General features: G+C 38.2%; 1 protein-coding gene across 4 annotated transcripts in view; it reads right to left on the bottom strand.

The window, feature by feature from the left end:
- Window positions 1–12,199, bottom strand: part of Rbms3 (RNA binding motif single stranded interacting protein 3) — a 663,558-nt gene extending 651,359 nt beyond the window's left edge. For all 4 annotated transcript variants that reach the window (XM_076843087.1, XM_076843092.1, XM_076843100.1 and 1 more), the window contains exon 1: window positions 11,620–12,199. In XM_076843087.1, the coding sequence (XP_076699202.1) occupies window positions 11,620–11,694 (75 nt within the window). In that variant the 5' untranslated portion in view covers window positions 11,695–12,199. The remainder of the gene's footprint in view (window positions 1–11,619) is intronic.
- Between the last annotated feature and the right edge of the window lie 15,485 nt (window positions 12,200–27,684).

The following is a 27,684-nucleotide window of genomic DNA, read 5'->3' as shown; positions in this document are numbered from 1 at the left end:
AGCAAGGTCACATCAGATAGCCATGCTGCATAGAATAAAGAGAAGGAGTACCAAACCACAAAAAGGATAGACCATGAAAAATAATAACAGCTAGCCTTCCCTGGGCCATACTGAAGTCTAGACACTCTCATCAGCCGTCACCCTCTAACATAAAGCCTGTGCTGAGAGCCCAGAGCAAGTAAGCACCATCACACACTCCTTCTCTGTTGACTTGCTCTTTGGGTTCCCAAGCACATTAACAGCCTTCAAATATGGCCAATGCCTGGTTAGCAATTTCCACTGTGTGATTCTCATGCCAATGCATCTTTGCTGGTTTTATAACTAAGGTGTTGGTTTTTCCTCCTCAAAACCGGGTCTTTTCTACACAGAACAATGGCACTGCTGAAAAATATAGTTTGGAGCCTAACAGACTTTACATGAACATCTTGTATACAGAAATTCTAAAAGAGCTGGTAAAACTTGATTCCAAAGCCTCATTCTGAAAAGCACTCTTCTTTCAGGTCAAAAGCCCCTATGAGACTTCTGTTCCTTCCTAAGAACAGGTGATGAGTTAGTCAACATAGTGAAAGCAAATGCTGGGTCTTACTGAGGTCAGCTACACGTGGAAAACCAAAGCACAGCATTCTTTTTCTACAAGACACCGAGGGTCTCAACTATGTGACTCCTGCACACTAAGCTTTGTATTCACATCAAGTTTTCTCTCAAGATGATATCTCTGTTAATGATCTTTTCTTTGCCAAATAGCTCTTATCTTTTGCTCTTGGAAAGAGAAACAAGTCATCTACTTCCAGAAACTTTCAAAAGTGTACTAAGACCTGGTACTTTAAGCCTTTCTAGTTTTAGTTCCTTCTTCTCCTTGTTTTAATCTTCCTGGTTCCTCCTCATAAATCACTGGTTAAATTAAAGTTGTAGAACTGTCATCTTTTCATTATTTTCTAACAGTATTGACAGCCTCACCACTAAATGCTTTGGGGATCATTAGACTCTCCACAGTATAAACAACTATTATGAACTGATTTGGGAAAAATTAGAATCCATCAATCAATAAAATTTCTAAACAATGCTATCAAAAACAACAGCAGAAAAAAAAGCAGATATTTAACTTGCATAATACTCTATCAGTAAATTTCAGATCATGGGAAGATACTACTCTTTTGACAGAAAGTGACAAATATTAGTACTATTTCAGTAAAATTCAACTTTATGAAAAAAATTTTTTTAAAAAGAAAGATTCACCCTTCTGTGCTACCAGCAAGCAGCAATTTAATTAATTAGAAGCAAGAAGAGCAGCTATGTGATTCCTTAAGACCACTTCATCCCTTTGTATTTCTGTATGATCATTTAACTTCAGAGAAAATAAGAGCTATTACAATAACCCTATAGATTTTCAGAAGTGTGTGTGTGTGTGTGTGTGCATGTATGCATTTGCATAAGAGAAACTGAAGAATTGACTCATTGAAACTGCTGATGCAATTCAGCAGGATTTACCTAGAGATGGGAACAAAGTTTGACTGATTAGGTGGAAAATATAACATGGGGTGATTATGAGGGAATTTTCTCTTTGGGATTAGTGTAGAGAGTGAATTTTCAGTTATGTGCCACTTTTAATACCTGTAGAAATCCCACCATCAGACTTTGAGACAGAAAGATTATACTGTAGCAAAAGCATTGCACCATTGATTTGTCTCCTGCCTGTACCCCTAAGCTGGGAGCCTAGGGAAACACCTGTTACGTGCAAATTCAGTTTCTATTAAATAATTCCACCAATTATGCAATAAAATACTCTGTGAACCTGGAACCCAGACCTGGAAATTCTAGTTGCTCTCGCTGCCGAAATTCAATCCATTGTGTCTGCTTTTGAGATATTTTAGCCCAAGAATGTCAATGACATTTTCCAATATATTGTGGGGTCCTATCGTGTGTCTCTCCCCAGAAATTTAGGATTGCTAAAATAAAGAGATGTCTTAAAAGTCAAAAGACCACAACAATGAGATGTATGGTCAGCTTTTAAGATGCTCTGAACATTTTGGGAACCCCCAAAAAACTGACCCAATGAAAACAAAACAAAACAAAAAAAAACTAAAACGAAACTGTAAAACCAAAATTAATAAACACTTATGTGATTATATATAAAACAATACATGGTGAATTTTATTCATTGTTTCACTTAGATTTTTTAATAATATCTTTGTACCTCAAAAAGATTTGTAGGACAGATTTTTTTTCTCACTTTAACAAAACACCCACATATGCAAGAGGATAACCCCAAATTCACAGGAACGCATACATTAAATGAATTACTTGTACCTAGAGAGTTTCAAGAACAAAATTACAAGTTTTTTTCAATATTTTATTGCAGACAAATTAAATTTGATGTGTAATGTTAGTGCAACTTAATGTGTTTCTTGTATGTGGTATCAGAGTCTCCAAAAATGTTCCCTCTAAATAGGTTTTAAAATGATCCTGAACTTCTACCTTTGTTAAAGGAAGTCACAAAACTTGGAAAAAAATACTCCATGTTCATTTATATTCCCTCTGACTTTTTCCTCATGTTTGTAAACAAACTAAAACACAACAAGTCTTAAAGAAAAAATCTTCCATTGCTAACAAGAAGCCAAATTGTTCTCAACAGGTGAATAATAAAGTTTAAGCCTTTGGTAAAAATTTGGGGGATATATGGGGAAAAGAATAGCAGAATTTTATTCTTTGATGGTTCCTTACCTGTCTTCTGGACAGGAGATTAAGGAGCCAAAAGCTGAAACCAATGCTTGGTTGTTAAAGCCCTCCAAGTGAGTAGCACAACAGGTTTTCCTCATCTCTCAAGAGGAAATGAAAGTTTTATCACATCTTTGGTTTATTACTCCGGAAAACAATCTCTGAAATTTTAAAAGTATATGGAGATGAAATGAACTCTCCATAGATGAAGCCACCAAAATCATAAGAGGCTTCATGTTCATTTCTTCATCTATTTTGGTAATTGAAAGGAATGTTTGCTTACAATTAAGATCTCTTAGTTCTACATTATATTGATGGTGCCACGGTCCAGTTTGTGTGAGGGATGAACTTTAAAAGAGACAACATGAGAGTTTATAAACATCGATAACAGCTTCAAATATGACTCCCCTAGTTTAAAAAAAGTTTTTAAAATATCAGCAAGTTAGCATTTGTTTTTCCACCTTTCTTTTCAATAAATTGTCATCAACCATCCAAAATGAGTTAAATGATAGTACACAAGACAAGAAACAATAAGATTTCTCAAAAATCCTCATTAAAATTAAAATCTGTGATCAGTTGGTATATAGCTTAAAAACCACTGAAAGAAATGGGAGAACAAAATCATCATCTGCACACGGCATCCTGAGTGCAATCCCAAATTCTTGGTCTCACAGATCATGGGAAAGGTGATTCTAAAATAAATTTAACATCAGCTCCAAAGGCTATTACCACTAGTATTTAGAATATGGTTAGATTTGCTTTTCTCCCACTACACCTGACTTTTCAGCCAACAAGAATGGACACTCTCATGATTACTTTCTGAGTATGTGCTGTTTAGTGTATGTGTTTATTATTCATAAAACAAACTGGGGTTTTATTTACTTCCTTTCTTTTCCTTGAGACTTTGATATATTTCCTTGAAGCTTTTTTACACACATATCTATACCCATGTACATGTATGGATATACATGCACATATATATTTTGTTTGTTGATTTTATTTTTTAAAGATGTTTTTATGGTGCATTAGAGTAATAGATAATAAGTGAGGTTCATTTTGACATATTCATAAATGTATATAACATACTTTGCTACATTTTAATCCCTGTCCCTCCATTTCCCCTCCCATTCTCCCTCCCCTGATACCCTTCCTCTACTCTATTTGTCTTCCTTCTGTTTATTTTTTAATTGGTGTGCTACTGTTATACATAAAATTGGAATGCACTGTGATATATTCATACATGAGCATAGCATAATTTGGCCAACTTCACTCCTCACTTCTTCTGTTTTCTCTCCCCTCCTGCTGCCACCTGGCTTTGTATTCCTTATGCTTTTATAACTTTGGGAACATAATTACCTTTTTTAACCCTTTGATGTATTATAAACATGTCTTCATCACATGTGGTGAAGGACTAGCCTCCAGCAAGTAAAAGTGTTTTTTTACACATCTGGGGACCTTCTAAACTTTTCTGTTTGAAACTGACAGACAACCCCCCTCAACGCTGGGGCTGTACTAATATAAATAAGAATGTGCACTGGAGCTTCAGCAATGACAGCATTGCTATGGCAGCCCCACTCTAAACACACAGCAACTCTATACTTCCAGAAACAGTGTCACTGTAATATATTGTCAGCTTTATGGGTTCATTGCACCCATTTTACAGAAGAACAAACAAACACACTAATTCATATAAATGAAAACAAAGGATTTCCTCTGAGGATTACTTTCCTGTCTCATGCTTTGAATGTACACAATTAATGAAAAGTGTAATAGTGATTTATGCACTAAATTGGATGAAAACAATATGGAATTTTCAAAGCATCAAAAACGAAGTATTAAAAATTGTATATTATTTGACATTTAATTTTATTAATTCAGTTTATAGGTAATTTGGTGCAGGGCAAAGGGTATTTAATAAGAAAAAGATGAAAAGATTATTTTGTTCATTTTTCCTTGAGATGTTATCATTTTCCTATCATATGTATTTGTATACATATACAGATATATATATATATATATATATATATATATATATATATATATATATAACTATACATAGTTACTATAATACACAAGGTAAATATGGTATTCCGTATTTATTAAAGGCTGAAATTCAGAAATTTGTAGGTGTTGTAAACTCCAGTCAAAATAAAATTTTATATAAATATCATTATTTCTATATTTACATTGACTCCTGTGCTCACTCATGACAGCAGAGTTGTCAGTATGTTAGCATGGCCCTGCTAGTTTCCTTGTACCTCATCTGGTTTAGCCAAAGTTACACATAACCATGAGCTCTTCTTTCACTTATAGAAAGAAGTTAAATGAGAACAAGGGAAGCACCATATTGTCACTATTAAGCCTTTAGAGAAGCCGTGATTTTACCCACTCATAGGAGAAAACTTTCACCACCATAACAAAGCCTGAAATGATAATGATTAAATGATGCCTGTCATTTTGTCCCACCCCTGGGAACTGCTCTCCACCCACTCCCAAGTGATGGATGTGTTTCTCTCAGTGTACTGGATTTAGACACCGCAAAGGATACTGACAGTTAAATTTGTCAAAATCACTAGAGAGTTGGTAAAGCAATATTGAATCTGCTCTGTAAAAAGCATTGAGGGACCAAACAAAAACTCAGAAATGGTACAAATCCAGGCAACCTCCCCATGCCACTAGGGTACCAAAGAAGGCTCACTCCCGATAATCAAGAGTTACAAAAATGACAAATCTAGAAGTTGTCTTAGTGAATGAACACAACCTAGCAAACAGTGCACCGATGCAGAAGTCAGAGAATGTCCCCAAGAAAAGTAAAATCCATGTCTTAACATTGATTATCCACACTCTTAAATTTGATGCTAGAGATTGAAGTTTTGAATCATCAACTTTTATTCACGTAAATGATCCCACATGTTATTTATTTCCTAATCAATAAGGCTACATAGAAAAGTTTTTAAAAAGTTAAATGTACACAAATTTTCTGCCAGTGTCAACTTGAACAAAAATAATATTAAAGACAAAACAGGATTCAATTCACCCCTGACCAGCATTCTTGTTTTTTTCTTTTTTTAGTGTCTGAAATCTGAAAGCCAATAGCCAATTCCATAAACTTTCTCCATAAAACTAGAGATTATAGTTTTCATGAACAAATACTATTTCAAAAATACTGCAAAGCAAACATAAAAAACAAACTTCTTTACTATAATGTCTCTGCTACAGAAATAGAAGCACAAGTCACATGCCCTTGTGTAACTTTGTAATTCCTAACATTGGCAATGACAGGGGACATAATACAAAACCGAATAATGTACTTTCAAATTTCTTTACAAAGAATTACACAGTTGCTTCTTTGGCTGTCTCTAAGTTGCTGAACCTTATAACATACGCCTGTTTTTGTTAGGAATAAATGGCCTCAAGATTGCTTTACAGAAGCTCCACAGATTAAAGTAGCAAATACAAGGAAGAAGCGTATTTATAATTTCAAAACACAAATCAGAAATTCCATTTTGTTTTTTGACTATGTGCTCTATAAGGGTAATTTTGATTTTTGTATTTGCATTGATTTCAGATCCATTTGATCCCTATATGTTTTCTCATTAAATGGTATTATCCACTCCATTTAAAAAAAAAAATTGGCATTGGCATCTGTTTCCATTTTCAGAAAGTATATATTTTAAGCACATCCAAAATAGTTCAACATTTTCCCACTACTGCAAAAAATAGCAACACATATCCTCAATACACGCATTACCACACATGAATACATTTTTGCTCTTGGTCTCCCTTCAGCTCCATCTGCACTCTTGCTGTGCAGCAGCTATAGCATAAAAAAAAAAAAAAAAAAACGTCTATTCTCACATGCTTTTGATATTACACTATTTAATCACATACAGCTGTGGCTTATGAGACTGTTACAAAACAATTTTAATGTAGTACTTGAAGCCAATTGTGAATAAACATCAACCATTTACGCCGAATAAAAAGTTTGACACTAAAAAAAAACTTTCTTTTAAAGAAAAAGACTGGTTTTCCTAGAATTGGGCATGGTCATAATGGTGAGGGAGTCCTCTTCCTGCCAAAAAGACTGATAATGTCCAAAAGGATGGTGTAAAATCACATTTGTGTAAAAATGAAGCTTTCCAGAATTCCTGAAGCCAGAGAAACCTGGAATGAACTTGAGCCCTCCCTCCTACTTTGTATCCCTCCCTACACATTGCCTCTGCTTTTACTGTTCGAAGAGATTTTATTACTTCATGGACATACTTTTGTATTACATAATTCTATTTTTTTCCCCAAATTGAGAGAAATTAAAAGGAAAATGCTGTAGAAAGATGCTGTTGAAAGAAATAAATGTAGTGTTTCCTTTAACTTTGAATTTATTCTACAGGAAAAAAAAAAAAAAAACATGAACTTTTTACATTCCTATTCCATTTATGTAAGGCACCAAATTTTGTGTTGTGAAAATAATAACTGAGTTACAGAAAAATATAGCAAAATGTGCCCCAGAACTGTGTCCAGTCCCACTCATACTAAAGATTAGGGAGAATAAAAAAGAAAAACTGAAAAGGAAGGGTGGTCCCTTGTTTCTATTTTTCTCTTATTTAAAACCGATTAAAATTCTATGCATTGTAAAATGAGAAAAACAGGATTTATCATACTCTCATGCTATCATATTGCCCCCCTGAAGCAAAAGAAAATATCTGGAGTTGTACCTAAATATTCAATTGCTGGAAGACTTTAGAAAACCAGTTTTGTATGTTTCAGACTTTCAAAGGAAAACAGAACTTGGGAGTTTTCAAGGCTGTTTTAAAACAATTGGCATGTTCCCAACTCTGGCTATCAATGCAAATCTGAGGCAGGAAGTACTAAGGAAATTCTAAACCCATTCCCTCCCTCTGCATGATTTTGTACATTTCCATGTGTAAGGAGTATGTTTCGTGGTCGTTTTGTTTTGCTTTTGGAGGCTGGGCACACTCACATCTTGAAGTACGTCCTCTGCCCCCATAGAAGCCCCTCTTTCTTTGCCTGCTCGTCACTCCTTGTATTTTCAAGTATTTGCTCTTTGGAAGGCACAATCCGGTTTGGACTACAGCTAGACTTTTACAGACAGGCGGGAATCCAGGCTGCAGATGGCGAAACTTCCCTCTGAAATCAGTGTGCAGTTGATGGATTGCTCCTTCCACCTGACCCCTTCTTCACACAAGACTCTGAACATAATCTGAATACCACCAGCCAGAAAAAACATGTGAGGGTCCCCAAATCCGAATCTCTTCCTTCAAGACCTTCTGGGGGAACCAGATGGCCAAAGAAGGGAACGCAGCACTAATGTAAGAGCAGAAAGATTAGTAACTCTGCACTGGATTGGTGGAACATGGTGAGCTGGTAAGAATGTGGAAGAGGAAGAAAGGAGGAACTTGTGTTGGGTGACTTATGAAGTTTTGTGAAGCTGACTAAAGTTTTCCAAATATCACATATGAAAGAAATATCTATTTCTTAACAGCAAAATATCAGTTCACCAGATTGTAATGACTGTATTCTTAAAATACTGTGATGTCTCATGTTAAATATCATAATCTATCCCTAAGAACTCTTCATTATTCCTTAATCAAAAGCCATGTTCCTTCTTGAAATTCCTTTTTTTTTGGGGGGGGGGGTGGGGAGGAAAAATACTAGTTAAAAGAAAATCAACAAAATCTTTTCAGATATGAGGTATGGAAAAGTAAGCACATATAGCAATGTAACTACAAATTATAGCTACAAGTCAACTGCCGGGTTTTTGTGTTATTTAATTTACTTGAAGATTTTTCTAATATAAAACATTTTAAGCATTGGAAAATCACCCAAAGGGACAGGACATAAATCATATATCTATTCTTCTAAGCAAATATGTATCTATTCTTCTAAGCAAAGTCAAGAGATCAGTTTTAAGGTAATGGGAAATGAGAGCAGAGAGGACAGGGAAGTGTCACATTTCCTAAAACTTTCATACACACACACACACACACACACACACACATACACAAAGGAATGGAAACATTTTTCCTTTTTTTAAAAAATGCCATTTTCATTCTATTTTGACCATCAGAAAAAAGCAACTGTATCTAAAGTTATACTATTTAAACAGAAAGAGAAAGTTTAGTTATTTGCGTTTTCTGAATAATTATAACAATAGACACTTTTGTTCCTTAAAATAAATATTCCCATCATACTTACCAAACAACAACAACAACAAAAACCAAACCAAAACAAAACAAAACAAAACAAACAAGAAACACCCCCAAGGTCAGCAAATATTTCTCATGGATTGGGAGGAAAAGAAAACCTGAATTTAGACAACACTTTAAGGTGTGGTATCACCAAATATGATCTTTTATCAACTACAGAATTCTACTTCTATCAACCGCGAGTATGCTTTATATGTTAGCATCATTTTAAATAGCCATGATTTTACAATTTGAATTGTAATCACAAACCAAGGTTAGAACAGTGGATTTTATGGATTATATCCAGACTTACCAAATAAATATAAGCAACATGTATTTTCTTTAAAAATATTATATTTAGAGAGATAAATGTTGAAGGAGCAAAAAGTGTTAAGAAAATAACCCAGTTGTTTTCCTCTTACCCTGGGCAAGAGAATGGTTTATTGTATAGGATTAACACTGTCAGAAAGTCCCCATATGTTAAAATACAATTGCACACTGCCACTTCCTTCCAGCCTTTCTGAATCCAAGATTCAAAATAGAGCAAGTTTCACATCTTCAGCTTTCAGGAACGTTAATAATGTCTGTCATTCCAGAGGCACATATTCAACAACTTCACAGCACTGTGGAAATTTTACAACACAATAATCAATATGAACTAGGCTGATAGCCACCAAAGTAGCTGATCTTATAGTCCCTACCATCCCAACCTGAATACCTGAATATCAGCTTATGATGCCTAATGGATCTAACTTCTTTAACAATGTTCCAGAAGTTGATGCCTTTGGTTAGCTTGAAAGTAACAAGATCCAGATGCTGCCTGTCTACATAACACTAAACTACGTAGGACCCCAAAACAATTTTTAAAAACTCCCTCTGTAGTTTCCAGGCTCTCTTCTTTTCCCCCACCATTTTCTTCTCCTCCTTTGGCTACAACACAAATACACACACTCACCAAACACACACACACACACACACACACACACACACACACACACACACTATACCAGTGTAGCTCATCCAAGACCCTGTATCTTTGATAAAATATGTACATCATTCACTATTTTCTACTAATAATAGGTTAAATCTCATGCAGAAAAACAATCATTTCATTCATTTCAATCTAAAGTTTCTCTTCTGGATAAACACAATCACAGAAAAGAAGGACCCAAACAAAGCACGATTTTTGAAACATTTGGAAAAATTTAGCCAAGTGAGTAAAAGGGATGGAATGTTCAATATTTTTCAGGCAACGCTTGAGCTTATTGTTTTTGTTTCTTTGGGGGATGAAAAATGACTGTGAATTTCCCCCTTTTTAACTCGTCCTTGCTTTGCCATCTCCTTGAGGAATGGCAGACGCATTCTCTACTCAATCCCCCAAGGAGTTAAAACTCAAGGCACTGAGCAGGAGGGCTGGTCTATTTAAGCAGCAACAGCACAAACTAAATGCTCACAAAGGCAAAAAGCAATGCCAGTCGACCTTGGAGGGGCAAGTCGAATCACAGAGCAAGAGGGGGGAAAAAAAAAAGAAAAGAAAGAGAAAAAGCAATGATCCTTAATACAATACTGAAAGCCTGCTGCCTGGTCTGCTTTACAAATGGGCATTGTTTGATGAGAAACAAGAAATGAGAGATAACTACAGCATGAATTACCAAAGCCTAACCACAGCAGCGAGTACTGCTGGCTGCCCACACCACGCAGGCACGCCTTCTTCACTGGGCATATTTGTTTATTAAGAAGATGGTAGGGTCTGGCGAATGCAGCTGCAAAATAATATCATCCATGCACTTGAGGTGGTGACTCCAGAAACAAGCCCCGACACCGATTTAATTGACAAATTGGAGCAGAGATTTCACACCTGAGAGTCTGTCATGTCTTAACTGCAGGATAAAGTTCAGGGTTGGCACTGCCCACTGCTTAGTTACGTGGGCCCCTAATGATCATTTAAGCACACGCTCACTCACAAAGCCTAAAGTATTTAACCAATTCAAGTCCAATTATGATCAGTTACATTCCATGCCTTTGCAAGAACCCAGGCCTCCTGACCGAGGCAACTCACACAGAAAAACAGAACGTCCCAAAGTGAAGACCATCATTGGAAAGCTAATTCAGCCTCTGGCATCCTAGTCACCCTCAATACAAATTAAAGTACGCAAGGCAACTAAAACATATAAAGGCACCCAAACAAACTCAAAGAGACTTTGGTAGGTACCCCATGCCTTCCCACATCCTCCTTTCATTCCATACTTAGCGATTAAAAGTTTGAGTCACCCCCAGCCTGGTGTGTCCTCTCCAGTGGGAAAAACCCTTGGAGAGCCACAAACAAAGAACAGCTCACCAAAAAAGTCCCTGAAATTATATTCTTGTGCCTGATAATCACCGTTGTGATCTCCTTTCTGAAATCCCTGTCCATCTGCAAAGGACTTCCACAGATACAGGGAACATTTATGCTTCCAAATAACAAAGGAACTCAAGTCAAACTATTATCACTCCTGAAACAGAAAGCTACAATTCCGGGTTTGCTGCTTTCTTCTTCTATCTTCCTCTGCCTCATTAACTCCATTGGTATGTTACCAATTTCAAAGAAGCAGGAAGAGGTGATAGGGGTGAGGGTTAAATAGTAATTCACATGCCTGTCTGCTTCCCATCCCGAGTGCAGAAGGATACCACGCTGATTACCAGACCGTGGCTTGAGCCATACCTTGGTTTGGAGATAATGAGGATAGTAGTAAGTGTACTGGGGGTACATTTGTGGCTGATCCAGGCGTTTGCCCATGTAGCTGGAATCTTTATCTCCGAGGCAGGGAACTGGATGACAGGGTATAGTGCCCCAGGCCGAGAGCTTCCTCTTAAAACCACTATTCCTGACAGTCCGATGACTGATGAGGCTTCCGAGACTCCACCACTTCACCACTTGCTAGTTCCAACACGGCAAGAATATCAAAACAAAACAAAACAAAACAAAAACACACACCAAAAAAAAAAAAAAAAAGGTTGGGGAGTGAGATCAGCAGGGGGAAAAGAAAAAAAAAAAACACCCCGGATAGCCTCTTCAGATCTCCCCTGGCTTCTCCCAGCTGCCGGGGTCCACTTGGGATGAAGCAGTTTGTTCTCTAAGCAGGCTGTCCGTAGTGATGTCAATTGCCAGCGTTTGTAAAAGGGAAAAAAAAAAAATCAAAGTCCTTTTAGCACAACTCCGAATCCTTGCAGATCAGCTTCCTGTCTCCTGTTTGTCTCATTCCCCACCTTAAAGAAAAAGGAAAAAAAAGAGAGAGAGAGAGAGAAAGAAAGAGAAAGAAAGAAGGGAAAGAAAAAAAAAGAAAAAGAAAGAAAAAGAAAAGGGAAAAAAGAAAAAAAAAAAAAAGAAAACCTTGCACAGCTTAGTTGCTGCTGTCTCCCTCCCAGAGTGACATGGTGTTCAGGGCTTGTCCTGTCCTTTCATTCACTTCCCCTCCTTCCAGCCAGTGGGTGGAACCGAGAGAGCCTCTCCAGGGAGCAGCGTACGCAGTCCAGAAGGCTGCAGTATTTCCTCCAAGAAAAAAAAAAAAAAAAAAAAAAAAAAAAAGGCTGCTTCAACCCCTGCTGCCAGCAAAGTTGCGATTCCCTCTGCTGGCTATCTGGAATAGCAGAGCAGTTTTTGCAGCTAAGCTGCCGCCGCCGCCGCCGCTGGAACTGAACCTGGAGAACTCAAAAGCAGGCGGGTGGATTATTTCTTATCCCTCCCTCCATCTACCCCACGCGAGAGAGAGCTGCCTTCTTTTCTGTTCTTGCCAAGTTCTGAGGTAAGCCACACTGCTGAACAAAATATACAAGAGCACGGGATGGGAGGAGAGGATGAGGGAGGAAGGAGGAGAAAGGCAAAGCAAGACCAGTAATAATAAGAACCAAGACAGAGGTCCTAACCTTGCTAGTTGAATGGAAATAAAGTGTGTTTGGGGTGATTTCGAAACCGGTACACACACACACACACACGCGCGCGCGCACACACACACACACACACACACACACACACACACGAAAGCCAGATAAATCCAGGACCTGGATGAAAAGCTGACCTTTCACTTCCTGAAGACAAGGAGGATGCTACGTATGGAGGAAATTTGAGGGTCTACTCCAGGGCTGTTACTAACAAGCCACACATTGTACAAGTAGATGGACCAACTTATAATATCAGAAATAATCATTCTTATGCTTACATCCATTTAAAAAAACATGAAAGGAAGTGATCTCCTAAGTTTATCAGCTTCTTTATAAATAAAATCCACATTTCTCCCATTGCCTCTTGCTTTATGAATTTTCTTGATTCGTGGATGCTTTAATCACTTTACTGATATCATCACAAGGAAGAAAAAAACCAAAAATCATAATTACTTGGCAGAGTTTTTTTCCCCACCAATAATAATGTTCTGACATGTCTATCAGCTGCTACATTATAATACAAATTGTTTCGGAGAAAAATATATTTCCTTAAAGGGTCCCTTTTCAAGGCGGTGGTGAGGCTAAAATTAGATGTGCCAGCTGTGTTTTGCTGGGAATGCTCACGCATGCCCAAAGCGTGGGCAGACCAATACTCTGCCTCTCCACTTTGTCAAGTTGGCTCTGTTCTCCTGAGTCCAGAATCGCCTTTTCAGATAAAAGGTTCCTGGTACAAATCCAGCTTCCTGGCCCAAAACACAGAATTGGGGCTCCATGCACACATGGTGTCCGTCCATGTACAAGCCCCATCACCCCTGAAGCAGATGGCTTCCACTCAGGGAAACTGGTTTCTGGAAGCTGCATGAGAGCCTGTGTGTTCCTTAAAGAAAGATGAGGATGGTGGGTAATAACTGTGTTTTTTCTTTCTATTTTTTTTTTTTTTTTTGTACCAGGGATATTGAACCCACAGGTATTGAGCCACTGATCCACATCTCCAGCCCATTTTTAATATTTTATCTAGAGACAGGGTCTCTCTAAGTTGCTTAGGGCCTCGCTATATTGCTGAGGCTGGCTTTGAATTCATGATACTCCTGCATCAGCCTCCTGAGCCACTGGGATTATAGGCAGGTGCCACCTCACCCAGCCAATAATTTTGCTTTATTTTGTCAAGAATAATAATCCAAAGGAAGGAAGGAAGGAGAGCGAAAGGCAAGCTTTAGGAACCCTGACAACACTGTCATTGAATCAGCTGTGCAATTTTTTTAATGTGTCATTCTGGACCTCAGTTGTCTCACCTATAAAATGGAAGTACTGTCAACTTCCCCAGCTAACAGCAATAAACTAATATTAAATACCACATTGATTTTAAAAATTCTCCTGTGGCATCATATTGCTCAGACCATGAAGTACTGACTCTTTGGAACTGTTTTCAAGACACCTGATGACCTGGCCCTTGCTTCCTGCTTCATCTCAAACCTTGAACTTGGCCTCACACATTCTGCACTGGAGTTGCCTGTAATCCCAGGGGCTCAGGAGGCTGATGCAGGAGGATCACAAGTTCAAAGCCAGCCTCAGCAATTTAGTGAGACCCTAAGAAACTTAGTGAGACCCTGACTTTAAATAAAATATTAGAAAAGGGCTGGAGATGTGGATTAGTGGTTAAGTGCCTGTAGGTTCAATCCCTGATACTGAAATCCTGAGGTCTTCCCTCTACCTCTCCTCCCCTCAGCCCATCCTCCTGGTCTTAGCACATGCATCCCTTCTTGGAGTAGTTTTCTCTACACCCTCGCTTTCCCCACATGCATTATAGTTGTCTTAATAGAATGCTTATTCTGACTGCTTGCTTCTTCTCTGATGTTATAAACTCTGGGACAGGCAGGTATTACATCATTCTTGTTCATCATCCTATCTCCAAAAAACCAGCATGGAATCTGGCACAAAATGGATGTTCAGTAAATGTTTGAAAGATACAATATTTTATATGTGATATATAATTTTAACGGAACTCATCTCTTCTTCAGTACATTTTGTTCTTTGCTACGGATCAGAAGCTGACACGAGTATAAAGAATATAGAGACACCTGGACCAGAACTAGGTCTTTCCTTCACAAGGTGTTTATTCTAGTGGGTTAACAAAGGAATAAGCAAACAAATATAGAGTATGAGATCAGGGGATAGCCAATACTGCAAGGAAACGCAAAGCAGAGAAAAGAGAAATAGTATCTCATGGATTCTACTTTTTAAAGTATAGTCAGAAAGATAATCTCCAAACAAGAGTCTTGAACTTAAAAGGAGGTTATGAACTGTTCCCTGAGTTTTGGGTGCTGTTGGCATGTTCAGTGCCTGCCTGGGCTCTAGTACTGCCTCTGCTGCATCCATCCACCTCCATTTTTGATCCATCAAATGTCATTGTTCACTCCACCTGGTTAGTATAAGAATCAACCAAGATAATCACAGGGAGCATTTATTTATACTCCTTTAACATGTTGGATCTGCTCAATAAATGCTAGTCAGAGGGAAAAGCCCATACAGAAAGGCTGCAAAGGAAATGTACCCTCGGAATGGAATAAGGATGGCACTGGGGCTAGAATGAAGGGAATGAGGAGTGATGACCATAAAGTGAGGCTGGAGAGATGCCCTTGAGCCAGATCACACTGGTCTTGGTAGAATTTGGTATGGCAAGCAAAACTGCTGGCAATTTGCATTAGAGTAAGGACACCGTCCAAATAGTCTGGATCCGGGCATGTTCAACTCCAGAATACTGTCATCCTAAATGACCTATTGAGGTCTTCCCAATCCCAACATCCAAATCCCAAATCCTAGCACTATGGAAAAAGGATGTCCTTGTTCTTAATTAATAACTGTCCTAGATCTTCCCTGAAAAAGTAAAAGAACACTGTATTATTTACAAATAAAAGGCCAGGTAAATAACTCCTCAGCCAAAGCGTAGCCCACTTATATGTAAAGTTCCCAGCATGTATTGATGCTATCAACAATTTCTACACAAATTGCCACTTTGCAAAACCCTATTCTATTTCATTGGATTATTGTAATGATCTGGCATCAATTGTCATTAGCTTAAGACAGTCATTGTGCATTTAAAGCGCTTCTTAAGTAATGCAAAGTGGGTTTACACTTGTGAGAATTATAAAAGCTGTGTTCTTATTTATTTTTTATTTCTTTTCCCCTTAGAGACACTAGTAGCCATGGCAATCCAGGAGGCCAGATACTGATGTCAGAAATAGTTTTTATATCATTTCTGCTCTGTTGGAGCAGTAGCGCTTTCCATTTAAATGATCAAGTTAAGGTAGGAGGTAACTGGTTTAAGGCACTCTCTAAATCAGAAGCCAGCTGTGTCCCATTTGCCAACTCACCAACAAATTCCCTACAAATGCAGGAGCAGCAAAGGGCATCAAAGGGCCTGGACATTCACACACTCAACGTGATGCACAGATCGGGCCTCTTTGACTGACAGGGTCGAGATGACGCCTCAGACACACCATCAGTTGTTGGGAAGGGATGATAACTGCAATAAAGGTCAGATGGGAAGAGACAGAGACACTCTTCTGGTTTGCCTTTTGACTTACCCACAGAAAGGACAGCTGAGTTTTCTTTGTGGGTATTTATTTATTTACAAAGCAAAATACATGAGCAGCAAATGAGCAGGAAAATACTATAATTCTACTACTGGATCTTGGAAAGCAAGTATACTAGTCTATCACTAAGAATATTCATGACCTTGAATATATTTTCTTTTAATCTTGGCATTTCCCCCCTTCTTTATTCAAACAGGAGAAATCCCTTTTTAACACAGCTGCTGGCGGAGGGATGGTAAACATCAAGGTGGCTTAAAAAACAAACAAACAAACAAACAACAACAAAAAAGACAAGATGGTTGATTGCAAAATCCAACTGAAAGTAGTATTAGAGCTTCCTTTCTCCTACTGAACATTTAACAGTGATTTAGGGAAATACCCTAGACAAATAAGGAGAAATAGACAACTAACGATTTAAGCATACCTGTTCCAAACTGAAGCTATAATTGAACATAAAAATATTGATATAAACACAATAAAATTAGCCTTGGAAGATAACTTTAAGTAACATGACAAAATTATAACTGATTTTAGTTCAAGATGGTTAATCTGGTAGAAAAGCCAGACTTCAAAATAATGAATATCATTCACTTCTCAAGCATCTACTATATGTCTAAATAATAGGAGACATCAATCTGAATATTATCTCCCTATTCTCAAATACGCTTAACAACTCTAAACTTTCCAAACTTCAGCCTGTCATGAATGACTTCAATGTTTCTTTCAGGTCTGAGCATCCATTTGTAACAATAGTTATTAACTAGTTTTCTTTATATCCACTCAATGTTTGTCCGAAATACATACTTATAGTTTTACGTAATAATCTACACGAAAGCTCATGATTATTTTGTCTCTGTTATCTTTGTACAAATTTTAAATCCTCTATCCTCTCACGCTCTAGACATTTTTCATGGCACTTAATACTGGGGGTGGACACGGTAGTTCTCCTTTCATACTAGAAATATCCAGGCTTACGCTTCTCTACTCCACTGAGGGTGGGCACAGTCCTGTGAAATGCTATTGCCAATAAAACATGAAGCAGCAGTGGTACATGTTAGCTGCGGGGCAGGGACACTTTCCTTTCAATACATTTATAAGAATCAGCTGCAGCTGGGCACAGTGGTGATGCCTATAATCCCAGCAGTTTAGGAGGCTGAGGCAGGAGGACTGTGAGTTCAAAACCAGCCTCAGCAAAAGCACAATCCTAAGCAACTCAGCCATACCCTGTTTCTAAATAAAATACAAAATAGGACTGGGGATGTGGCTCAGTGGTCGACTGCCCCTGAATTCAATCCCTGGTTCCACCCCACAACCCCACCCCAGCCCCTCCCCACCCCCACACAAAAGATTCAGCTGCTGAGGGCTGCTGAGGTTGAATTCTTCTCTGGTGGAAGCATGTGCTGTACAATGAGAACGAAGTACCTTGAAAATCTGAGAACAATTACTTTGGGTAGGTGCCGGGACTAGCCACTGACCATTCACAAAAAAACAAACTTTGCTTATGTTCTACAAGTGACATCTGGTGATTGTTAACACAGAGTGTCCTACCCTAGCACAACTAATACAGCATCACTTGCAAATTGTGTACATAATTGTTGGTTTTCATATTTCAGTATCTTTCTTATTAATACCTAAGTTTCACAGGGCAGGGAATTTATCATATTTACATTATATTCCAACATATAGAATAACCCTTGGAATTTAATACATACTAAATAAATCAATGAATGGTTCCATCTATGATTACCTCACTCATCTACTGTTGGTTATTGTACATTACTTTGTGAATTTAAGGAAGAGAAAATCAAGCAAGTACCAAAAGATATTTTTAACATCTTTTCATATAGGACAACCACTACTATACTGATCATTTGAAGGGGGAAAGGCTTACCATATGGATTATTGAAAATGGGTTAATGAGATTGAGAAAATAAGAATGTGGAAGAGTGGTATGGATGGAAGGTTTGTGTCCCCCCAAATTCATGTGTTAAAATCCTCTCTACCGTGAAGGGTTAGGAAGTGGGATCTTTAGGAGATAATGCATGAAGGTGGAGCCTGCAAGAATAGGACCAGTACCCCTATGAGAAGAGACATTAGACATGTGATTTTTCTCTCCACCATGTGAAGATATAATGATAAAACTGCCCTTTGCAAACAAGGAAGCATGCCCTTTCCCAGATACCACAATTGCTAACCCCTTGATCTATACTCCTCAGCCTCTAGAAATGTAAGAGGTATTTGTTTGTTACTTAATCCACCCAGTCTTTGGAATTTGTTATAGCAGCTCAAAGTGACTGAGACAAGGAAGAAATGAATTAACAGAGAGATGGTGTACTGCATATGTGATACTGTACAAGAGACTTACAAATGTTCCCTCTGTTAAAACTCAGAATCATCTGGGAAGTAATTATGATTGTTCATGCTTTACAGTTGGAAAAACTGAGATGGAGAGAATTTACCCAAGCCAAGCTTGCCCATGTACAACATGGTAGAGGAATATTCCTGATTCATGTCTGTATGGGGTTCAAACCCAGCTTTCTCCTCAGCATCATTTGATGGAAATCTTAAAAGCTTTGTTTCAAAGTTGGCTGAGAAAAACTTTGTGTTCAAACTGGGGAACTCACAGAATAACTAAATAACTCAGTTCAGTCTTCATAGAGAGAGAACTGGAAGGAAAGAGAGCTTGGCCTTCCACCAGAGTGTCCATCTTGTTTGGATGACAGATAAGATGGTTCATTGTCACATCCTGGCCAAATTATAGTGCCAAGTTTTTTGATCACACAGAAATCTAGATGTTGCTGTGAGGTCAGTTTCTGGTTTTGAGTAACATTAAAATTGGTACACTCTGAGTGAAGCAAATTACACTTCATAACACAAATAACTCCCATTCAATCAGTATAAGGCGTTAAAACTAAAGACTGAGATACCCTGAAAAGGAAGCAATTCTGCATTTTTACCGCTTCTAAACTCAAGACTCAATGTCATCTCTCCCCTACGTCTCCAGACTGCTAACTTACCTGACTGCTGGGTTCAGACTAAAAGACATCTTGCTAATTACATTAATTCCTCCCCCCCCCCCCAACCGGCCCTTTTCACTTCCTTTCTCCATACACAAGTTCTGTTTCTTTGGAGAACCCAAAGAAATTAAAGGAAATATGGAAGCTAAAAAGACCAGTGAAATGGACACTTCTATATATTCTTAATGTCATTTACAATAACTTTAACAGGTTAATAAAATATATAACTTCAAATTTTTAATTCTTTTTACCCAGTAAGTTGAAGAAACTAAAACAAATCATCCAGATAAGCATTATAAAAGTAATTGGAAAGATCTGAATGTCTAGCACACTGGTTAAATAAAGAACAGTATAGATTGTGATTCAACCCACTAAAATGATACTTAGGAAACAGTTTAACAATGTGAGAAAATGCTTTGGCTGAGTAACTAATGGAAACTATCAGAATACAATATTAAATATGTAGTAGGTTTTCAACCATGAATTATAAACACAAAGATAAGAGAATAGAAGAACTACATCAAAATAATAACAGTGAAGATTTTTCTCTTTGTTTGGGGTAATTGGTCCTTTAACTTTTTTATTTGGGTAAATTTGTTCTAACTTATCTAAAAGTGAGAATATATGAAATTATTTAAAATAAACTTTTTTGAAAGAAAATTTTAGATAAGTATATTCCAAAGTATAGTTTTCATTATTAGCAAAGAGGAAACTTTTAAAAGTCCAGAAGTGACAATATCAAAATAAATTACATGTGTCCCATAAGCAAACATTTTCTATTATTATGTCTCTCTACATATTCCCATACAAAGAATCCCACTTCTTGCAGCTCATCAAGCCAACTTGCTCTGAGGTTACAGATTGGTTTCCGGTGGTAGTTCTCACAAGCACATTTACTGCCCTGACCTGTGCCAAGTAGTGGACCAGCATATTGGAGAACACACAACGAAAACCTTAAAGCAGGGGAAAATGTGTACTGCTTTGCCACAGGGAAACATATTTTTCTAAAAGGAATATCATCACTTTTTATTGACCTTCCAGATTCTAGTTGCCAATAGCTAAGCAAGTTGGGTCGATATGGCTAGATTTAATTTGGTTGGGCTGACTCTTTCTCCTAGTGGGGGGCGGGGGGGGGGGGGACAGATTGCCAGAAGTCCAGGCCAAAAGCCTACTAAATAGAATTCCCAGATAAAATACAGCATATCAACTTAATTTTAATTTCAGAAAATAGCTAAATATTTCTAACATAACTATAGCCCAAATATTAGATGGTAAGTCTCATGATATATTTGGACTATTCTTCTAAAAATTACTCATTGCTTGTGTCAGGTTCAAATTTAGCTGGACGTTCTGTTTTTATTTCCTAAATCTGGCAACATTGCTCCTAACTGATGCACTAAAATGGTTTATAAGCTTTTCAGAGGACTCAGAAGGATTTGGTTAGAGAGTCCAAATTTAATGACAAATGGCAATGGTTAATATTTCAATTATCTTTACACTCAAAGTGGGCAAACCAAACATGTCCCTCAGTTAATTCTCTCTTAAGTCTTAACCCACAGTATGTTCCTGATTTGTATCCACACAGTGTTCTATACCAGGAGTTCTTTTTTTTTTTTTTTTAATTATAGCTTTAAGCTAGTGTCTTTGTTGTTAATCAGAGGAAAACTTACTTATTTTTCTTCAATTGTTAGTCAACATAATAATAATAAGATGCTATCTGCAATGATAGATACCTAGATCTCTATTCCTGATATAAGATGTCAACTTAAGAAAGGTTTCAGTCTTTCTTTAAAGGCTAGAGTCATTAGTCTTATATCAGCCTGCCATTTTTGCCAGCGCCTTGAAAACACTTGGCCCCTTAGCGGCCTGCATGCCCGACCTGTGCCACCAGAGGCTTTCAGTGTTCTGAGCTCATTATGCAATCAGGAGACATAATTATTCTTTTTTCTTTAAGGAAGTTTATGACCAAAGGTAATGGGGGGAACATAAATGTACTGAATGTTTACCGAGACTCGTAAAATGCTAAGAACACAGACAAATAATTGTCACTTAGAGATTTGTTCTTGTAACGTAGAATCTTCGTTTTCAGCAATTTAATGACTAAAGGTTTACCCACCTTGAGGAGAATTATTTAGTAGGAAATAAAACTTAGCACCTATTTCACTCCCTACTCCTACAACTTTCGCCCCTTCCAGAAAACCAGCTTTCACATAAAACGTGCAGAAGATGGCTTGTTATATAGGGCTAGTAAAACTAAGAGGCAGTTAGTACAAGTTAAGCCTCTAAATAACAATGCCAAGTTTTTAACATTTGTAGAGCTCTGGATTAACATTAACTCACATGTGTTCTGTTTTCCCCTGTGGAAGATAAACTTTGGTACTTATAAATGACCAAGAAAGAAACAAAAACGAAGAGGTTAAGAAAGCTGTATAGGCTGATTCATCAAAAAGAGGCAAAGCTAGGACCACAAGTCACCATGTATGTTCACACCTCTCACAAGTGAACTCTACCGAATACGGCCAGGATAGGCCATTGGTTGGATTGAGCTCATCTTGGGAGGTTTTCTGGGATGGTTTGTCACTATGTGGTGGAGAAACTAGTGGAAAACTCATGAGAATTGGAGATTCTTGATCTTCACTGCCATAGACTCAGGTAAATGGTGGTATTATAGGTGAGGGAGGGATTCAGAGGCCTAATGTGTACGTGGCCTCGTGTGGCTTCTTCCCTCCCAAAGTGGACAATTGCATTAAACTTGACAGTTAACCTTGTCTCACCCCATGCAGGGCTCTTCTAGCAGATTCCTCTGCATGCTTCCTCTTTGTAAGCAAAGAAAGTTCCAAGTGAACCACCCTAACAAAGGAAGTTTCTTTTTTTTTTTTTTTCTTTTAATGCTGAGTAAGATTTCTTACCAGCTCATGTCTTTTCCTTCCCCTCTACGCACCGTGGGAAGGAGAAGTGAGAGCCTTCCAGGATTAGCCACGTGGCATCAAATAGCTGCTTATAGGAAGGGTAGAGAAAAGACTCCTTGGTACTGTCCTTTGGGGAGTAGTGAGTGAGAAACCCAGGAAACCACGTTTCCAAAAGGCAGCAATTGGAAAAGGAGACATCTGGCACAAAGATACCTCTTTGTTATTCCTCCCTCAAGCTAGAAATGATGAGTTCCCAGTTCAAAAAATTGACTAAGAAGAATCTGCTGGGGAAAAGGGTCATCAGATATTTATTGAGGGCAAGTGGTCAGTATCTTAGCTTTTGTAAGCAAAGAAAGTTCCAAGTGGTCAGTATCTTAGCCAGTCTGCTCAGGTTGAAGGATTCCCCCTGACCCGTCTGGCCTGAGATGCCTCATTCTCCTTCTCCCTCTCTCTGACTGGAGTATGGGGGGGCGTATGTGAATGTGTGGGCTCACAAGGGTATGAAGACTAAGATAGATTCTTCAATTTCCTCACCAAAAGCCACCCTCCCGGGCGAAGGGTATACGTGTTAGCAGTGGCAAGGGAACAGGCAGGGCTTCCCTGTAATAACCTGGACCTGCAGATTCTATGGAAGTGAGGTACAATTGTCACAAGGTAGTTATTAAAGGCTTGTGTGATCCCAGCTTCTTTATTTACGAAACAAACTCTAAAAATTAGCTGGCTTCTTTGGGTAAAGAAATAATAATTGTGTCAAGGCCCTTAGAGAAACTGCACAGTGTTGTTCCGTAAGCTCATAATGGAAAGATCTATCCACTATGACCAGGGATAAATGTATTTGATTCAATATGTTTGGTTGAGGAAATCTCTTTGTGCCACTTCCAGTATAACCAATTGTCCATTATGCCATGTCTTTTCTAAGAGTAGCTGATGTGGAAATGTTTATCTTCCCTATCCATAAACATTTCTTTCCTCCTAGGCCGGAAAGGACTGAGGCTCTCAAGGCCTTTATGTGGTTTGTTGTTGTTGTTTCTTTGTTTTGTTTTGTTTTCCAGGGAAGGGATATGATTTTTATGCCAGGTCCAGTTTTCCTTTAGTATTTTTTTTTTTAATTAAGTGTCTGCCTTTTAAATGTCTCCTGAAGCTAAGAGACTGACCACTTGCCCTCAGTAAATATCTGATGATCCTTTTCCCCCAGCAGATGGGAAGGGCCTCCAGATATGCCCCTGGCCTAATTTCAATTTGGGTAATTGCATTCTGTCAACTTGAAATTTCCCCACTAGCTTCATCTGCTTGGGATCTGATGCCTCCCTCTCAGAGCTGGATTGCCTGGCATGCCATTGGAGATGGGAACAGCTGGCACATTCCACTCCAGACGTGGATGCATTTCAGTGGCAGGTGCAAAGGTTTTCTTCTGCGGAATACAAATTCAAACCTAGACATAAGCTTTATGGGCAGTCTTCATTTTTTTGCAATGAACATAAGTAACCAGAAAACCAAAAGTATCAAAGTATCCAAAGCATACATATGATTTGGGAGGAAAGTATACTTTTCACTAAAGCCAGTTTATTGTGTGGTCCGTTTTTGTACTCCATGAATCTTAAAATGCCTCTTGATTTGAATTTTGAGAATATGGATAAATAATTCACATGAAGTATGCAATCATCACCCTTCTAAATGAAAGAAACACACACAAAGATATAGATCGATGTGTGTGTGTGCACGCGCATGCACGTGTGTGCGTCTCTGTATCTCAATTCTTACCTCCTCTGAGAGTCTTCCTCAGTTTGGAATAAGAGCAGCTTCCCACGAAACCTTATTACGCATCCTATACACACCTCCATCAGAGCAGGTAATATATTTAATTGAAATAAGCTTATTTCCTATAGCAAACTGGAATCTTATAAAGGATCTTAACCATGTCAATTTTTCCAGCATCTAGAATATAATAGGTTCTCATAAGTACATTAAAATATAGACTACATATTCAATTTGTCCCAAGCTCCAACTCCTAAAACACTATTTCTAAGGGTCGACATCACCAGGAACTTTGATGATCCCTCTCACATCCTCTCAGCCATCTCAGCTCCAGGAAACAGTTCCATGAAAGCAACATGGAACTAACACACAGTGTGCCACCTCAAGCATACGCCACATATTTCATTCTCCCGGAGGTATCTTCCAAGAGTGCTTGTGTGAGTTTGGCCTGAAAGTTCAGGGCAATTGTGTGAAGGTGACACAAAATACTAAAGGTTAAGCGAAGGTAAAAGTGCTCTTGCATCCAGCCCATATGCAAACAGTTCTGAAAGTCCTCTGTACTTTCTCAGACAGTCTCAGTGATGCTGAACACAATTGACCAACCCTAGTGTTTTGTCTTGTTTTGTATTCTGCTATGAACTTTTAAGTAATGACCTTGACATTGCACATGGTATTGGATTTTCCTCCTTCTACCTTCCCCACTTCCTCACTTGTATTTCAGAGAAACATGTACCAAGCAATCTATCTGCATCCAAGTTCTACACCCAAGTTCTTGTCTCTGACTCTGATTATAAAATAGTGCAAACTCTAACAACTTAGGACAAACCACACTGGCCATAACACAGCTGGATCATGACACTTGTTCCTCCAACATTCCATTTTCTTTCCTCTCATACAGCAGACAAACAAGACCCCAAGAGAGCTCCGAGATATACAGACTGTTGGATCATATGGTATGTTTATGCCAGGATATAGGGAAGAGAAATAAAACTATCCCTTGACGTGTGTTCCAAAATGTTAAATATATTAACTCTAAGTATTCCATCATACCAACGATTCTAAAATCATTCCCAGTCTCAAAACTACTTGAAACATCCAGATTCTGCCTTCCTGTTGACTTCTGCAGGTCATCCTAAATTAGCTTAGAGGCCCAGAGTCCCTGCAGGACTCAAGCTGACTTGAATTCTAATTTGTCCTGTGCAGCAATCTTGGTGGAGTCATCTGCAGGCTTAGGTCTCATGCTCCCTTGGTGTTTGCGGTAGAAAAACCAAACATGCAGAACAACCCATCACTGCCATCACCGTTCCATGTCCATCATCACTAGGTAGTGACTGAACTTAAGCAGAGGACCTCATGTGAAAACCAGAGTTCACTATTTTATTCTACACAGTCTGTGGAAGTATGGGCCGGGGCCACAGAAGAGGGCCACCCCGCCTCTGAGTTAACAGTATCATTCTTACTACAAAGGTGGCCCTTTTGGAGACTATAAAGAATTCTCACCATTTTTTTAGAGTAGTGATTTTTAAACATACTTTTTTTTTTTTTTTTAGTTTTGATTTTTGGGGTTTTTTTTTTGGGGGGGGGTAGTAGGGTTTGAATCCAGGGTTGCTTAATCACCGATCCAGATCCCTAACCCTTTTTATTTATTTTATTTTGAGACAGGGTCTTGCTAAATGTCTTAGGGCCTCCCCAAATTGCTGAGGCTGGCTTTGAAATCATGATCCTCCTGCCTCAGACTCCCAAGCCACTGGGATTGCACGTGTGCGCCACTGTGCCTGGCTGGACATACAGATTTGATGAAGTATTCAAATCAAGGCTAACGTCTAATAAAGGTAAGACTTGAGTAAGACAAGGTACACTGAGAGTCCCTGTGGGTCTTGGTTACATGAGAATTGTTTGAGTTTTTCAATGTTGTATTATAGAAGGTCTATGGGGCACCTGGTTCATGTTTCTTTGATTTTTGTTTTTTTCAAAAATTCATAAGTTTCACCTGCCAATAGACGTTCCACTTTTTCACTATAAGGTGTTAAAATGTAAAATTGCATAAAAACAAACACAAAATTCATATATCTAATCCTATATCCAGAAGTAACTGCTATTAATATTTGGTCTACTTCTGACTTTTCCCCTATGAATACATCTCTCTTTTCACATAGGTCATATCTGCATGAAACCTTCATATTTTTGTGCAATACTTTCTCCTGACAATATTTATAAAAATTTTCTTTGAAAACACCAGTTAAAAAATACCTAATATGTAATGGTGATACTTTATGATCTTCTATTGATAGATGCACAAGTTGTTTATGGGTTTTATTACAAATAAAACAATTTATATCATTTTATGTTAAGAATTTAGAAACATACATTTGTATGGGTCTTGGGGGTTTTCCCCTTGAATCTGGATTCTAAAAGTCCTTTCTGAAGCAACAGACCATCAGTAAATGATGCCAGGACCTTCGCCTAACCATGACAAGAAATCTCCTTCTGTTGACACTCACCCCACAATGGTTTTAGCCAAACTCTCCTAATCCATCAATGTTATGGTTTAGATGTAAAGTATCTCTCAAAATCTCATGGGTATGACAACACAAGAAGGTTTAGAGGTGAAATGATTGAGTTATGAGAGCCTTAACCCAATCAGAAAATTAACCCCCTGATAGGAATTAACTGAGAGGTAACTGAAGGCAGGTAGGGTGTGGCTAGAAGAGGCAGGTCACTGGGGGCATGTCTTGGGGGTTACATACTTTGTCCTTGACATGTAGAGTCTCTTTCTGCTTCTCTGTGGTCATGACCTGACTTGCTTTCCTCCACCACATACTTTTGCCATGATGGTCTGTCTCTGTTTGAGTTCCAGGGAATGGAGCTGGCCTTCTATGGACAGAGACTCTGAAACCACGAGCCTCAATATGAACTTTTCCTCCTCTAATTATTTTTGTCAGGTCTTCTGGTCACAACAGTAGAAAAACTGACTGAAACAATCAACATCCAGAAGAATCTGCCTTATCGATTCTGTCTCTGTTAAAAATATAAAACACCTTTACTAAAAACCCCTTCCCTGCTGACTTATCATATTTCATTGGACAGAATTTGTCACCTGCCATTGCCTAAATAATTTACTGATGAGATGAAATTATCATAACTGGCTTAGAGTACACAAGACCTACCACTTTCTGAGCCTGAGAGAAAAATCTTTCTTTCTTTCTTTCTTTTTCTTTTTATTTCTTTCTTTCTTCCTTTCTTTCCCAGAGAAAACTGCTACACATGGCTGTGTACTATACAAAAAAGTTGGAGCCCTACAGAAAAAAAAGGGGGGGGGGAATCAAAGATAATTAATTTGGCTAAAAAAAATAATTGTCTTCAATACAAAATTAATTTATTTTGTTATCATTCCTGCTATTTTATCATACTCTTTTCCCCCGATAGCATTCTATTTCCTTTCTCAATTTACCAGCAACACCACCCCCTTATTTTTTAAATCAGATTTTTGCTGGTCATTGATGAATCTCCAAGAAGTATAGTGAAAATTAGCTTTCCAATGATAACGACTCTAAGGTCTTATTTATCCTGGGGG

This window comes from Callospermophilus lateralis, chromosome 1 (genome assembly GCF_048772815.1).
Source record: "Callospermophilus lateralis isolate mCalLat2 chromosome 1, mCalLat2.hap1, whole genome shotgun sequence".
Classification (NCBI taxonomy): domain Eukaryota; kingdom Metazoa; phylum Chordata; class Mammalia; order Rodentia; family Sciuridae; genus Callospermophilus; species Callospermophilus lateralis.
This window is presented reverse-complemented; position numbering and strand designations above follow the sequence as displayed.